This window comes from Carettochelys insculpta, chromosome 3 (assembly GCF_033958435.1).
Source record: "Carettochelys insculpta isolate YL-2023 chromosome 3, ASM3395843v1, whole genome shotgun sequence".
Classification (NCBI taxonomy): Eukaryota; Metazoa; Chordata; order Testudines; family Carettochelyidae; genus Carettochelys; species Carettochelys insculpta.
The window spans coordinates 179,272,654-179,287,011 of NC_134139.1; the positions used below are offsets into that span (position 1 = coordinate 179,272,654).

General features: G+C 43.3%; 1 protein-coding gene across 1 annotated transcript in view; it reads left to right on the top strand.

Annotated features, from left to right (window-relative positions):
• Window positions 1-657: 657 nt before the first annotated feature.
• Window positions 658-14,358, top strand: part of GRHL1 (grainyhead like transcription factor 1) — a 61,928-nt gene continuing 48,227 nt past the window's right edge. The window contains exons 1-3 of the mRNA XM_074988949.1: window positions 658-677; window positions 7,001-7,187; window positions 13,174-13,244. Coding sequence (XP_074845050.1) covers window positions 658-677; window positions 7,001-7,187; window positions 13,174-13,244 — 278 coding nt within the window. The remainder of the gene's footprint in view (window positions 678-7,000; window positions 7,188-13,173; window positions 13,245-14,358) is intronic.

The following is a 14,358-nucleotide window of genomic DNA, read 5'->3' on the forward strand; positions in this document are numbered from 1 at the left end:
CTTAGTTCACAGTTTAGTAGAACAACGTTCCCGAGAAAACAATTCCTAGCTGGCTCTGCAACAAGTCCTGCGTCCCGTAGGAAGGAGGCCAGGGCTCATCTAGCAGAGTCAGGTCGTGCCTAAGTGTCCTTTCCCCTGTGTTTGGTACCAGATCTGGGCCATGCTGAGGCTGGACCAGAAGCAGGTTAGGGGTAAAGTGTGTGGGAGGGGGGCCCATGGGTGTTGCTCTGGGAGGGGCAGCAGGAGGCGTGGCTCGGACGTGGGGTACGGAGCTGTAGTGCGGAGGGAGCCTGGAGTTCCACAGACACCTGCCCAGCGAGCCGGGCCTCAGCCTCCGGTCGCCGAGATTCTACTTAGAACCCAGGACGCTGCTAAGCCCCGCCCTTCCCTCGAGCCGTCTAAGCAGATGTCTCCCTCGGGAGTTGGGCGACTGAGGGCCCGCCCCCCAGGGAACTCCGCGAGCCAATAGGAAGCGGGCCACAGGTGCGAGCCACCTGCGGATCCCAGAGCCGGCTGAGCGAGCCAGAAAAGCCGACAAAACCCGTTTGTGCGGCAGGCTGCGCGCTCCTCCGGCTCTGCCTCCTCCCCAGCGCCCGGCCGCCGCCAGCCGCAGTCCCAACCCGCCCGGCCAGTTCTGCCGCTCGCTGGCTGCCAGACATGACACAAGACTACGACAAGTAAGTGAGCGAGCGCGGCTGCGCCGGCGGGGGAAGGGGCGAGGGGGTGATCCTCGCCCCTCGCCCCGGCCCGTGGGCTCCTGCCAGACGGGGGCCGGGAGGAGAGCGCGGGGGAGGGGCGGGGTGGGGCGGGGCGGAAGGCGGCTGTCCGGGCTCCCAGGAGGGGATGGCGGTAGCCTCGTCCCCTAGGGGGAGCCGGGCACCTAACCCTGCTCCCAGCGGCCGGGGCTGGCAGATCCCGGCCGTCCCCCGGGAGCGGGGCTGGGGGGCTCCGGAGCACGTGCTTCTGCGGCTGCCGGGGGCGAGGTGCGGAAGCTGCCGCCGCAGACCCGCTGGGTGCCGGTGCTGCGCGGGCTCTCGGGGCGTGCGGCGGGGTCTTTCTGCCCCTGCCCGCCCCCGGGCCCGGTGTGCCTGGACGCTCTCCCCTTCCCTCCGCCTGTCGCTGGTCCGATCGCTTTCTGCGACCCGCGCGAGCGATGCGCCAGCCGGCTCCCGGCTCCGTCCCATTCCCCGCCAAGCCCCGCGCCTCTCCGGCAGGGCAGGGGGGGACTCGGCACGTCCTCCGCCTGGGAGGGGCCCTGCTGGCTTAGCCCGCAGCTTTCTGTCGTGGCCGCCCCCTCCCCGGCTCCGTGCAGCCAGGGGACCTCGCCCGGCCCGCTGGGGCGGATCAGCTGGTCACCAGGCTGAGCCCGCGTGGGAAGCTGGGGTCGGGTGTTCGCCGGGACCCGCTCCCTTCTCCGCCCCTTTTCTGTCGCAAGCGAGCGACCGAGGAGACGGTCCGGCATTGAAACGTGACACCTGGACTGAGGCGTTGGTCACCGTGATCTTCCCCCCCTCCTCCGCTCGCCACGGCTCTGTTCGGAAGAGCCTCTGGCAGCCTGCAGGGGGCAGGGGGCGTCGGCACCTCGCCCAGTGCCCTCGTTTCGATGGGCTTCTCTGATGCCGGATCTGACAGGACTGCTGCCTGCTGTTTGGTCCTCTTGACGGCTTAAGAGCAAGGGCTGGCGGGTGAGAGCCTCGTTAACTGGAGCATCGTTATTGGAGGCCCACCTAGAGGATTGTTAATGACTTGAACGTTGGTGCCCTTATTTGAAGAGGTTTGCTGGGCTTGGCCTTTGGCAGTAGTACACCTTGATGCACAGATTTGTAAAAAGAAAATAGCAAAACCTCTTTTAAAGTACTACAAGCTTATTACATGTTATAGGACGGAGCTCTGATGGATTTTTATGAAACCCACCCTGCTGAAAAAATGGATTTCTCCAGGTAATCTGCTGTTTCTAGCAGTGTCCCTTGGGGCGGGGGTGGGGGGGGAGCCTCTAACAATCTTTACCATATTCAGACGGACAAAATATCGATTGGGAGCAGAGACCTTGTGTTATAAAGGCATGGTCACTATTTGCTCTGTGCAGGTAGGTGCTGTGGTGCAGCTATAGTAGTCTTGTATCCAGACAGACGCTTTGACTTGCATACTTGCTGGAAGCAGGGGTGGGGAAGGGGGAAAGGGAGGTGTTGCAGCACCCACTGACTTGAAGTCGTTTCCATTATATACAGACTTTGCAGTTTGAGTCAGTGGCTCTCACCACCCCGGCTATAAAAATCATTCCAGCAGCACAGTTGACTGGTCCTTATTGTATGTGTAATACACACCTATTAAATAAAAAAAAAAATTCAGTTGCAAAGAAATAGTTCAGAACTGTTTGGGATTTCTTGTGACATTTGCAACATGGATAATGTAGGTGGTTTTTCATTCAAGAACAGGGCAATACCTAAAAACTACTTTCTCAGTGCTTCCTCTCACCCCCCACCCCCCGATCTATTTTAAAAACTCAACTTTGTAAAACTTTTTTAAATGTTATAACATTTAAAATATAAGAATGTGCTCTTTAAATCTCTCCTCTCCTATTGGGAATGTGTGCTTGATATTTGAAATATGGCTTTTTGTTGTTTGTGGAATGCTCCTCTTTCTGAGGAAAAAATAATCATGTATGTATGTATGTATGTATGTATGTCAGATGCTTATTCTCTGCATAGCAGTTTGTTACTCATTCCAGTAATGCTAATCAGCCAACCATCAAATATGTGCAGGACTTCTTTGTGAAATATTTCAAGGTTCCTATTAGTGGTTTTGAGATCCATCAGTCAGTGAGTTACTGGCTCTAGATTTTTGACAATGTAACTGCTAATCAGGAGTAGGATTGCAGCTCATTGGAGAGTATTTAGCAAAAACTTGTGTGGTCAGATAGATGATTGAGGATTTTATAATGTATTTTGCTAACACAATATAGCACAGCAAAGGGTCAATGTTTCTGTTATAACGTATCTGTGATTAAAGTGTTGGATGTTAGTAGTTTGAATTCAAACTGATTTGCAGTTACATTGGCAACCTTTATCATTAGCCGTCTATCTCAATATTTGTGTCATGTACTTGTTCTTTTGTGTATGTACAACCTACCACAACAGACTCCTGGTCAGTGATGAGGTTTCTTGGTGCTGTAATAACTATTCAAACTTGTTCAAGGTGACCAAATAGGGTGATCGGTGCCAGTTAATTACAGAGACCAACAACCTAGCTAATTCACAACTTTGGCTTGGATACTCATTACAAATGACTACACCTTGTTCTTTTACTTGATAAAAGTAGGAGCTGTGCATCTGAATTCATCACAAAATATGCTTTTTTCATTTAGGTGGGCAGTTGTATGATGGGTTTTTCATAAAATGTCATTCTAGTAAGAGGGCTGTATCATAAAAGCCTAAAAAAATGGGAGACCTCGCCAATGTTCTCTCTGGACTTTTACATTCATCTGTGAATTTTTTTTCCATTCATGTGCAGAATGAAACTTTCTATGTGCACTGAGGCAAGTTCAAATGTGCGCCACCAATAGAAACAAAAAATCTAGTTGTAAGCACTCTGCTAATCAGCTGGGTGGCATTTGAATCTGTTCTGAGTGTCTGCAGAAGGACCCAGCTTAAAGGGACCTCACTGAGGCCCTCTCAATCCCCTGGCATTTTGTTGAACATTTTCTTAGGGAGATGAGGCCTCACAGTCCCATGTCTAAACCTCATTCTGTCGTCTGGATTGTAGTCTCTGGCTCAATGAGTTTGTCTTTATCTCTGTGTGCTATAGCACCAACCACACACTGTGTGTGTAAGACAAATAACAAAAAAATGCTCTGCTATTGAGTGTGCTAGTAACTGAATTGTGACAACAGGATTTCTTCTTTTTGACAGACAATAGTTTGGTTTGCAGATTAGGAAGATCAGAAGTAACAGGTTCTACTATATGAACAAAGTGGGTGAGGGGGGGAAGATTGAGATCAGTGTTCTGCTGTTGCTACAAAATCACAGCAATGCAGAGAACAAATGTTCCTGTGTTTTTTTTGTTGTGTTTTTTTTTTTTTTTTGTTCCCCCCCGCCTTTACTTTTTAGCAATTTGGTCAAGCAGAAAACAGACCAACTTTTCTGAAACACTTAAATGCATGACAGAAGACTTACTTGCAAACTTGATAATGGCATCCAGTACTTTTTGTACAGATCATTGTGCCAATATACATATCAAAACCTAGAACTCATCACGGGTCAATCATCAGAAAAACAAATTTGATTGTTTTCTATAAATATGTTCTCATTTTCCTAAAAGAACCTGTAATCCTCTTAAGATGTTGAATTCCTGTCAAACCCTACACTTTCTTGATAATTCTAAAGATAATTCTTTCTACAATCTTTAAGATGAGGTAAATTACCTTTAGGGCAATTGTGCATTTTATTTGTGTGTTGCAACGAGAAACTAGTCTTGCAAAAATGTAGTTTGTTTCCTGGCTTTCAGATAGAACTGAACAGGCACCTGAATGTTTTTGTATTTGAATTAATTATTATCCCATATGAATCTTCTCACATTGATGAAGGGGAACAGTTTTTTGTGGTCTGAATATCAAGTTTAAATGCCAAGCAAAGTTGACTCAGCCCTTCAACTTTCAGAAAGTAGATTAAGTAAGCTCCTGCAAGCTGCTACTACATGTGGCTCAATCTTTTATATGACCTTAATCCAAAGGCCTGTCTAGTCTGTGCAGACATCTATAAGTCCCTCATCATTTCCAAAAGAGCCAGTGTTTGCCTTGTTTTTAAGAAAAAATTTAAACTCATCCCATTGTCGCATAATGTGCGGAGAGCCAATCTGCTACCTTGTGCACCAGAAGTGGTTAATTTTACAGACTGACACCTAGCTGCTTTGTGTGTATATATAAATTCCCTTTCATCCAGAACTAGCAAACCCTTACTCATATAATTTGTCCTTAAATCATGCTAGTGGTCCCCATGATGTCAGTGAGCTCGTTTGAATGATTCAAATCCGTAGTTTGTAACACACTAATAACCCCTAGATGAAAGAAGTTATAAATGTAGGGTATTAAGTTGGTTATGATGTTTCATTCCTTCAGTATTCTAATGTTACAGTCTTTGAATAATCCTGCAAGTAAGGTCTACAAAAAAGATTCTCCCCTTTCTTTGGGGGTGGGTGTGTCTTTTTTTTTTTTTTTTTAACTGAAGAATTAATATATTTTTGTTTTTTCTTTTGAAAAATCAACCCCCCCAATTCTATAGTAATCATCATCAAAGCCTTGGTGCATGCTGGGAATAGCATGGGAGAATTGTTTGAACTAGTTTAAAACCAGTTCACACTAATGTGGTTTAAACTTTTTGCCTGAACAATGTATATAAAGCATATATGTTAAAAATGGAGTTCAAAAATGTTACCTTGTTAGGCTGGTAAAACTGTTTTGCTGCGCAAACATGTTTTCTTCTGTGAGTGCTTGGAGTTTTTCTTCACATAAGAACAAAATGTTTTGAACAAACTGATTGTTTTCATGATAGTAATACACCCAGTTTTGCCCCCCAAAACATGGGCATGTGTTTTTGTTTTTTTTTTATTCCCTGGTAGTCCACTGGGATTGTCTCAAGATGTTTTCATAGGTTATTTCAAAGGTAAACGATACAATAAACAGCTTGGCTTCTATTGGCAGAAAACTGCACTGCACTGTTGATTTATGGTCCCCTTTGGCTACATTCCAGGTATAGTATATAGGTCATAGCAGCTTTTAATAACTTTTAAAATATACCCCTAGGATTTTAAACAAGGTGCTTTTGAGGGAATTGTCAGACATTGAAAAACAGAGTTAACTTGGTTTTGTAACACAATGGTGGTATTTGATAAGGAAAACTCTTTAGTCTTTCATGAAACTTGGTTATAACCAATATGGAGAGAGTATGGATGAGTCAGTAGCAGTATCTTTTTGTTTTGTAACGTCAGTAGTATTGTAATACATTCATAACATTTTTTTAAATTTTCTGTATTGGGTTCCCATGTTTGTTAGCAAGCCAGATATCATCTAGGGATTTAGGGGTCATAGTGGACCACAAGCTAAATATGAGTCAGTGTGATGCTGTTGCAAAAAAAGCAAACATGGTTCTGGGATGCATTAGCAGAAATGTTGAGAGCAAGACACAAGAAGCCATTCTTCTGCTCTACTCAGTGCTGTTTTGGACTCAAGTGGAGTACTGTGTCCAGTTCTGGGCACCATTTTTTCAAGAAACATGGAGAAAATTGGAAAAAGTCCAGAGAAGAGTGACAAGAATGATTAAAGGTCTAGAGAACATGAGCTATGAAGGAAGACTGAAAGAACTGGGCTTGCTTAGTTTAGAAAAGAGAAGACTTAAAGGGGACATAAAGGTGGCTTTAAAGTACCTCAAAGAGGGTTACAAGGAGGAGGGAGAAAAATTGGTCTCCTTGGCCTCTGGGGATAGGACAAGGAGCAATGGGCTTAAACTGCAGCAAGGGAGGTTAAGATTAGACATTAGGAAAAACTTCCTAACTGTCAGGGTGGTTAAACACTGGAGTAAGTTACTTAGGGAGGTCGTGGAATCTTCATCACCTGGAGATATTTAGGCATCTGTCTAACCAGCTCTTATCTGGGATGGTCTGGTGTTTGGTCCTGCGGAGGGAGCAGGGAGCTGGACTCAATGACTTCTTGAGGACCCTTCCAGTTCTAGCGTTCTACATTTTGATCCTCAAAAGTTTTGATATTTTGCTTAGACTGACGTAATTCCATTCTATTCAGTGATAGAACTGATTTCCACTGACATACTTGAATTCAGAATCCTATCCCAAATCTTTCTGCTGACTAACCATTGACCAACCTTAAGCTGTAATATTAACAGACTAAAAATTTGACAGTTAATTCTAACATGTTTAAAAAGCTTGTGAAACATGTATATAAATAAGCTTCTTGGATACATTGTAACAAAGTTTCATATTTTTATGACCAAAGCAAAAGGCCGGTGTTGGTTCTTCAGAATGAATCTCTCTACTCCCAGAGGCGTCCATACACCAGCGAAGATGAAGCCTGGAAGTCCTTCCTCGAAAATCCCCTTACAGCAGCCACCAAAGCCATGATGAGTATCAATGGTGATGAAGACAGTGCAGCTGCTCTGGGATTACTGTATGACTATTACAAGGTAGGTTGGCAGCAGTAATGTTTAACAGCCAAAGATGTGCTTGTTTTGCCTGCACATAAAATAGTAATTTGCTAGGGAATGTAATGTAGTTGTTTGCATAGTAGCTACTAATATTTTAATGAGGACTTCTAATTTCATGGTTTCAACTTTTTTTTAAAAAAAAACAAAAAAACAAAACCTAAAACAACTTTGCTTTTCTGACAATAGATTTCTTTAAAGATTCCAGAATCAGATTTCTAATTATCTTTTGTAATACATCATGGTACTTGTGTAGGCTTCTGACACATTTTTCGGGTTCCAGTTTTTAATAGGTACTGCTGGAGTGAGGTGTAAATGAGTGAGTATATGGGGCAAGGGACAGTCTTTTTGTGTTCTGCTTGTATAGTACTTAGCACGATGATACTCCTGACCACAACTGGGCCTCTTGGGTGACTCCACAATATAAACAAATAATAATACGAATGAGCTTTAGGCTGGGATTTTTTTGAAGAGTCTAAGAACAGCCTGAATCCCATTTGCTTTCATTGTTCTGTCTGCAGGATCAGAGCAGAGATTTCTTCATTTGGGGTCTGAAAGAGCACAGAATATCCTTAATTTACTCTCAATCACAAATGTATTCTCCAGCCTTTTATACATGTTATGCACAAAGTACATGCTGCCTATTAAGAGTTAAACCAATTTTTCGGGAAGTATAGTCACTAGTATAATCACAAAAGTCAAAAGTATAGTCATAAAACTTCATGGGGTTTATATTTAAGTATTGCATAATCTCTAATGCAGAGCTCAGTTTAGTCCTTAATACATGTGGCAAAATACTTAAAATGTCATACTCCTCTTTGTCAGTGTCATGGAAATAGCCTTCCCGTTAAGGATTTTAATTTGGCAAACACATTTTTAAATTTGAAAAATTGTAAAAAAAAATTTGGTGAAAGCAGGGGTGAAGAGCATTAAGTGAAGCACAAATAACTTGCTGTGCTTTGGTGTTTATTCAAGGCTTCCTTCCCCATACCTGCCATTGGTAGGCTGTATGAAGGGTTTGGGGAGAGCAAACTTGCATGCAAAGAAGATATAAAATGTTGGAAGACGTGCTATTTCTAAGCCTAAAGTAAAAGAGCAGGTGGGAACTTCTAAGATCTGGAATAGAAAATTAAAGCTTGTTGGGGCTGCCACCTACAAAGGTTTACTTTTGGGGAAGGGGGGGGTGGTGGGAAATATTTTTTCCTTTTCTCCTGAGACAAGAAGAGCCTAACTCTGACAGGATTGCTTGGGGGGGGAAAAAAAAAATTGCAGCAACCATTTCAAAAGTTACTAGTGATTTTTATTTTTTTTTTGGGGGTGGGGCATGTAGAAGGGGGTGCCACCCTGTGATACCTTGAAAGGGATTCATTTTCAGAAAGTACAGAGCCTATGCCCTCTGAATATTGGGGGCCCTTGAACATGTCTTAAATTAGGCACCCAAAAGTGCAGTTTCCCAAAATCTTTAGTTACTGCAGAAAATCTTAACCCACGTTTTGTCTGATACACTTACATTCTCTACACCAGGCGTGTCCAGCCCCCGGGCCGCATGCGGCCCTGGACACCTAGTAATGCGGCCCCACAAGATCGTAAACTTTTAACATTATTATCTGATTTATATACATTAACTATATTATATATTTTATTTGAGGCCCAAGACAATTCCTCTTCACTCAGTGCGGCCCAGACAAGCCAAAAGGTTGGACACCCATGCTGTACACCATTTTAAAAACCACTGCATTTTGAAGTTTTTAGTTGGAAGCTATTTAGAAAAGTACTGTTTCTAATAGGATTTTCTGTTATCCATCTATAATTACTATAGCAAAAATTAGGCGTTTCCAATATAATTTAAATAGTTTGCATTTGTCAGGTAAAGGTGCAGTATTTGATTGTGCTTATGCAGCATGTTTCGGTGCTCGAAGGTGTGGAGTTAATTCCTTTTAGTGTGTGAATGTATGAGCTCATTTACACAGTATGTGCTATCAGTATATGCAGCTTTTGTGTTTTATCAGAATAGCTTCTAACTTTGGCATAAATAACATGTAATGACCAAATAATGAGAGATCAGCATTTGTATTTTAACACTATTTAGGAAGTTCTGACCAGCTTATACATCCTTGCCATGTAAATATCAGAGAAAAAATAACCATTATAACAGTCATCTTAGAGCTTGTACAGGAATATTGTAACATGAGCTCTGTCTTTCAACAGTGTATTCATAGAATCAAAGAACATTAGAACTGGAAAAGACCTCCTAGAGGTCATCGAGTTCAATTCCCTGCCCTTTTGACAGTATCAAGCACTGTCTAGACCATCCCCAATAGGTGTCTGTCTAACCTGCTCTTAAATATCTCCAGTGATGAAGATTCCACAACCTCCATAGGTAACTTTATTCCCCATTTTAAATACCGTGACTGCCTAAGGTCCAACCTAAACCTCCCTTGCTGCAGTTTAAGCCCATTGTTCCTTGTCCTATCCTCAGAGGCCAAGGAGACCAATTTTTCTCTTTCCTCCTTGTAACCCACTTTGAGGTACTTGAAAATCACTATGTCCTCTCTAAGTCTTCTCTTTTTGGAACTAAACAATTCCGGTTCTTTCAGTTTTCCCTCATAGCTCATGTTCTCTAGATCTTTAATCATTGTTGTTGCTCTTCTCCGGACCTTCTCCAATTTCTCCACATTTCTTGAAATGTGGTGTCCAGAACTGGACACAATACTCCAATTGAGGCCTAATCAGGGCAGAATAGAGCAGAAGAATGACTTCTTCTCTTGCTCACTACACTCCTGTTAATGCATTTCAGAATCATGTTTGCTTTTTAGGTAACAGCATTACACTGTTGGCTCCGTATTTAGCTTGTTGTCCACTATGGACCCCCTAAATCCCTTTCCACAGTACTCCTTCCTAGATAGTCGCTTCCCGTTCTGTAAGTATTAATCTGATCTTTCCTTCCTAAATGTCATGTTTACCTCAGACTGCTTCTCTAGTGTGTCCAGATCATTTTGAATTATGAGCCTATCCTTCAAAGCAGTTGCAACCCCTCCCAACTTGGTATCATCTGCAGACTTAATAAGCACACTCTCTATAACCATATTGAATGCAACAGATCCCTGCAGAACCCCACTTGTTATGCCCTTTGACTATGAACCATTAATAACTACTCTCTGAGAACAGTTATCCAGCCAGTTATGCACCCACCTTATAGTGGCCCCAGCTAGGTTGTATTTGCCTAGTTTATTGATAGGAAGCTCATGAGTCTGTGTCAAATGCCTCATGGATAGTTACCATGGTACAGAGTGAAATATCCTTACGCTACCCAGGGCATGTTGTCTCTAGTGATTTTTGTGACATGGGGTGATCTCTCTCTGATCTGCATTTGTAGGACCTAGTGGCACAGTGCGCTAAGATGATGTCTCCAAATACAACAAGGGGCTAGATGTTTATATTTCACTTTCCTCTACAGCATGGGCCACTGGTAACTTGTAGGTTTACACTAGTCTGAATGGTGAAAGTCTTTAAGACATGATTTGAGTACTTCAGAAACTCAGACAGAGGTTGGGGATCTATTGCCAGAATATGTGGGTGGGTTTCTGTGGCCTGCCAATCTGCAGTAGGTCAGCCTAGAAGATTGTGATGGTTCCTTCTGACCTTAATCTGAGACTGACTGCAAATATCCTGTGGAGAAGTATCCTGAATTTAGAATGGGGATGGGTAAAATATGGCTCTCCAGACCTTTGCATGTGGCACACCACCACCCCACAGTGCCCTTGCATGCTGCTCTGAGCAGCTGGCTGCAGGGGATATGTGTGTCTCTGCATGCTGCTGGAGGGCTAGGGGTCTTGTGCACTGTCCCCACTTCCAGCACAAACTCACAGCTCCCACGGGCTCCAGCTCACAACACCCTCCCAGACCCTGCTCCCCCTCCTACACCGTGGACTGTGGTCGTAACCCCTTTCTGGGCCCTGCATCCCAATCTCCTGCTGCAGGTCACAACCTCCTCCTGCAGCCCTTACCCCAGCTCCCTTCTGCATTCAGCTTTCATCCCTGAGGCCACACCTCCCTCATTAATATCATAGATGAGTTCAGACCTTGACTACTAACTGAATTCTTGGAGCGTCTCCTCCAGCAAAAATTAATTCCCGTCCCTGTGTTAGAAGATCTTTCTTTAATCCCTAACACATTTCTCCCCCACAAGTTTAAAAAACTATTCTGAAATTCTTGTTGGGGTTTGTCAGGTCAGGACGGTGGCTAGGCTTTATCTTTAAATAGTAAAATGTTATGAAGTAGAGAACTAGGTGGCTCAGAGGACATGTGGTAATGAAATATAGATCTTTTTTTTTTTGTCCTGGTTGCTGGTTTATATTTAGCCCAAATCAGTAGCTGATGAAAGCCATTACTGAGAGCTGGTCAGTGACTTACATCAGAGCCATCACGATCTCGCGGATAGACTGTCACCCCTTTACGTTAATGTCTAGTTATAAGACATTACTACAAAAGCAATAAATATTTTAATACACTTCTGGAGTCCAAAAGGTCAGTAGGTTGCTTATAACATGGTTTATAGTCTTCTATAACAGGGGCGAGCAAACTTTCTATATTGGGCACAACTTTTCTTCTGTGCAGCTAGCAGGGTCCCCCCGCAGCCTATTGAATGTAATCCAGACTGATGAAAATTTCAGTTTTGTTCATATGAAGAAACTAAGAAAATACGTATGTAGAGTGTAAAAACGTAGTCATTAAGTAAATGTGACTACACAGACCTAAAAACAGTAACATATTTCAACATTTTTAATGAGATGGATGAGCCTGAGACCCAGCAGCCAATCGTATTGCACCCTCATGAAATTTCATACCCCCCACTTTGTGCACCCTGCTCTGTAACATCTGATGTGTTTATAGCTATATATTAATCATGTTCAATCTTTCATACTTTATATATAAACAGTAACACAGAAGGAGCTGTGTTAGTCTATATACTATCAAAACAAAAAAGCAGTCAAGTAGCACTTTAAAGACTAACAAAATAATTTATTAGGTGAGCTTTCATGGGACAGACCCACTTCTTCAGACCATAGCCAGACCAGAACAGACTCAATATTTAAGGCATGAGTGTGATTGGGAAGGATATGGGACCCAGTGTTCAAAAACTCAGCCATGTTCTGCTGTGGATTTGTTCTGTGGCCTTGAACAAATTGCTCAGGGCCAGATTTTCAAAGACTGACTGCAGTTGGAGTTGTGGGATTCAGATCCCCTGAAGAGCAGGTCATCAGCCTCTCTGTCTGCTTCCCATCTTCAGAGTGAAGATATCATTTACCTAGGGGCACAGTGAGAGTTTGCATATTGCTGTGTCAAAACGAAAGACTATAAAGGACAAACATTTGCCATTTTTTAAACAAACTTAGTGGACTCATTCTAGTTCCCAGGGAAAGTGACCAAGGCTGGTCCCAAAAGTATCCTACCAAAAATCTCCACTGAGGCAAAGGTGTGACAAGGCAGGGGGAAAAAAATATCTAGGTAACCCTTGTGGGTAGATGGAGTTACTTTCCAGGGCTGTTGAATGGATCCTTTTCCAAGTAATGAAGTCCCCACCCAAACTGAAACATGTTAATTTTCTTTTTATCAGACCTACTAATGTCGGTTCTGTATTTCCCTCCAATTCCAGTTGCTGGCACTTGATAAGAGATGATCTTTCCAGCCAGGTTGGAAACTTGGCCCTGTCTTAAGGTTTAAGTAGTTTCTTATCTTTCTATGCAGGAATCCAAATACCAAAGTACTATCCCATTATATTAGCTTGGGATCCTTTTAGAAGAACTTTACAGGCGTAATCTGTGCTTTAAATAACTGATGCATAGCAGAGTGATACCTGGCTTGCCAAGCTGGGGGTGGGGGAATGGTAGTGGGGGGTGTTAGGATTGGTCATCCTTGCTTGGATAAGAACAGTTCAACTCTCACATGTCTTGTCTTGTACCTCTAGGTTCCCAGAGAAAGAAGGACTTCAGCAGCAAAATCAGATGTAGATAACCCTGACCAAGATCATGGCAAAAGGTATTGGATTCTACAGTTACATCAGGATGTCAGCTGAAGCAAGCATCACTAATTGGCTGCTTAAATGAAATTTGCTGCCATACCTGCAGCAGCTCACCTGTGTTTGTAATGGAACAGTCTTTTCTTCTGCGCCACCAGGGCACAGTGACTCTTGAAACAGCCCAAGGGCTAGGCAGTAGAGTTACAACAGACTTCCGGAGTCAGGGACAGCAGGTACTTGAGGTGCCCCAGGAGCAACTAGGGTTTGAATTTTGACTCAGTCAAGGCTCTGTCCACTTCTCCCTCCTCACCAACCACCAATGCAAGAGATGGAGGAGGAATGCAGTGGATCTGCTCTCTTCCTCACCATACATGAACTAAAGATAGTACCTCTTTCAAGGGGAATAAGGTAGCTAATAAGCCTTTACTCCCCATTGTTTACACAAGGGTTTTTTGACTGAGCCTTGTCTTCCAAGCACCCTCAAGGTCAAGTCCTTACGTGAACCTCATCAGTTACTAGGAGCTACAGCACTAACTACATTTGAAATAAGTGGTTGGGATTAATTTGAGTGGGATGCCATAAAGCATTGTGATGTATTAGTAGCTCATTAATGTGTGGTTCTGATTGTACTAAGTTTCACTTGCATAAATTTGGGGCCTTTTATTCAAGGATGGAAGAACCCACCAACAAACTGGGGATTGTGACATATGAATATAAATTAATATTAAATCACACTCCTTGCTGCTCTCTTCCTGTAACACTAAGCTGAAGAGAGAACTGATCAAGTTAGACAGGTTTTAATTACTCCAGCTCGCCTAACAAGATGACTGTCTGTCAATGAAGACCAGAAATCAGTGTGGTGGTATAAAATGTAAAGTTACATCAGCCAATCAGATGAGTACCTAGGTGTGTGGTGCCCTGTCAGCTGGGTCTTTAATGTATTGTTTTTTGGGCTGTTAATGTTAACCTTACTTAAATTCTGTCTCAAAGTTAGGGTGATAAGAGTCAGAAAAAACAGAGTTTTATAAATTCTAGAGCCCTCACCCCTGGTTTTAGTTGAGTTATTACCAGAACAGGGAGGTGGTATTCTGCATTCCCATAGCCAAAAGTCTAATAAATGTTTATAGAGGTGCT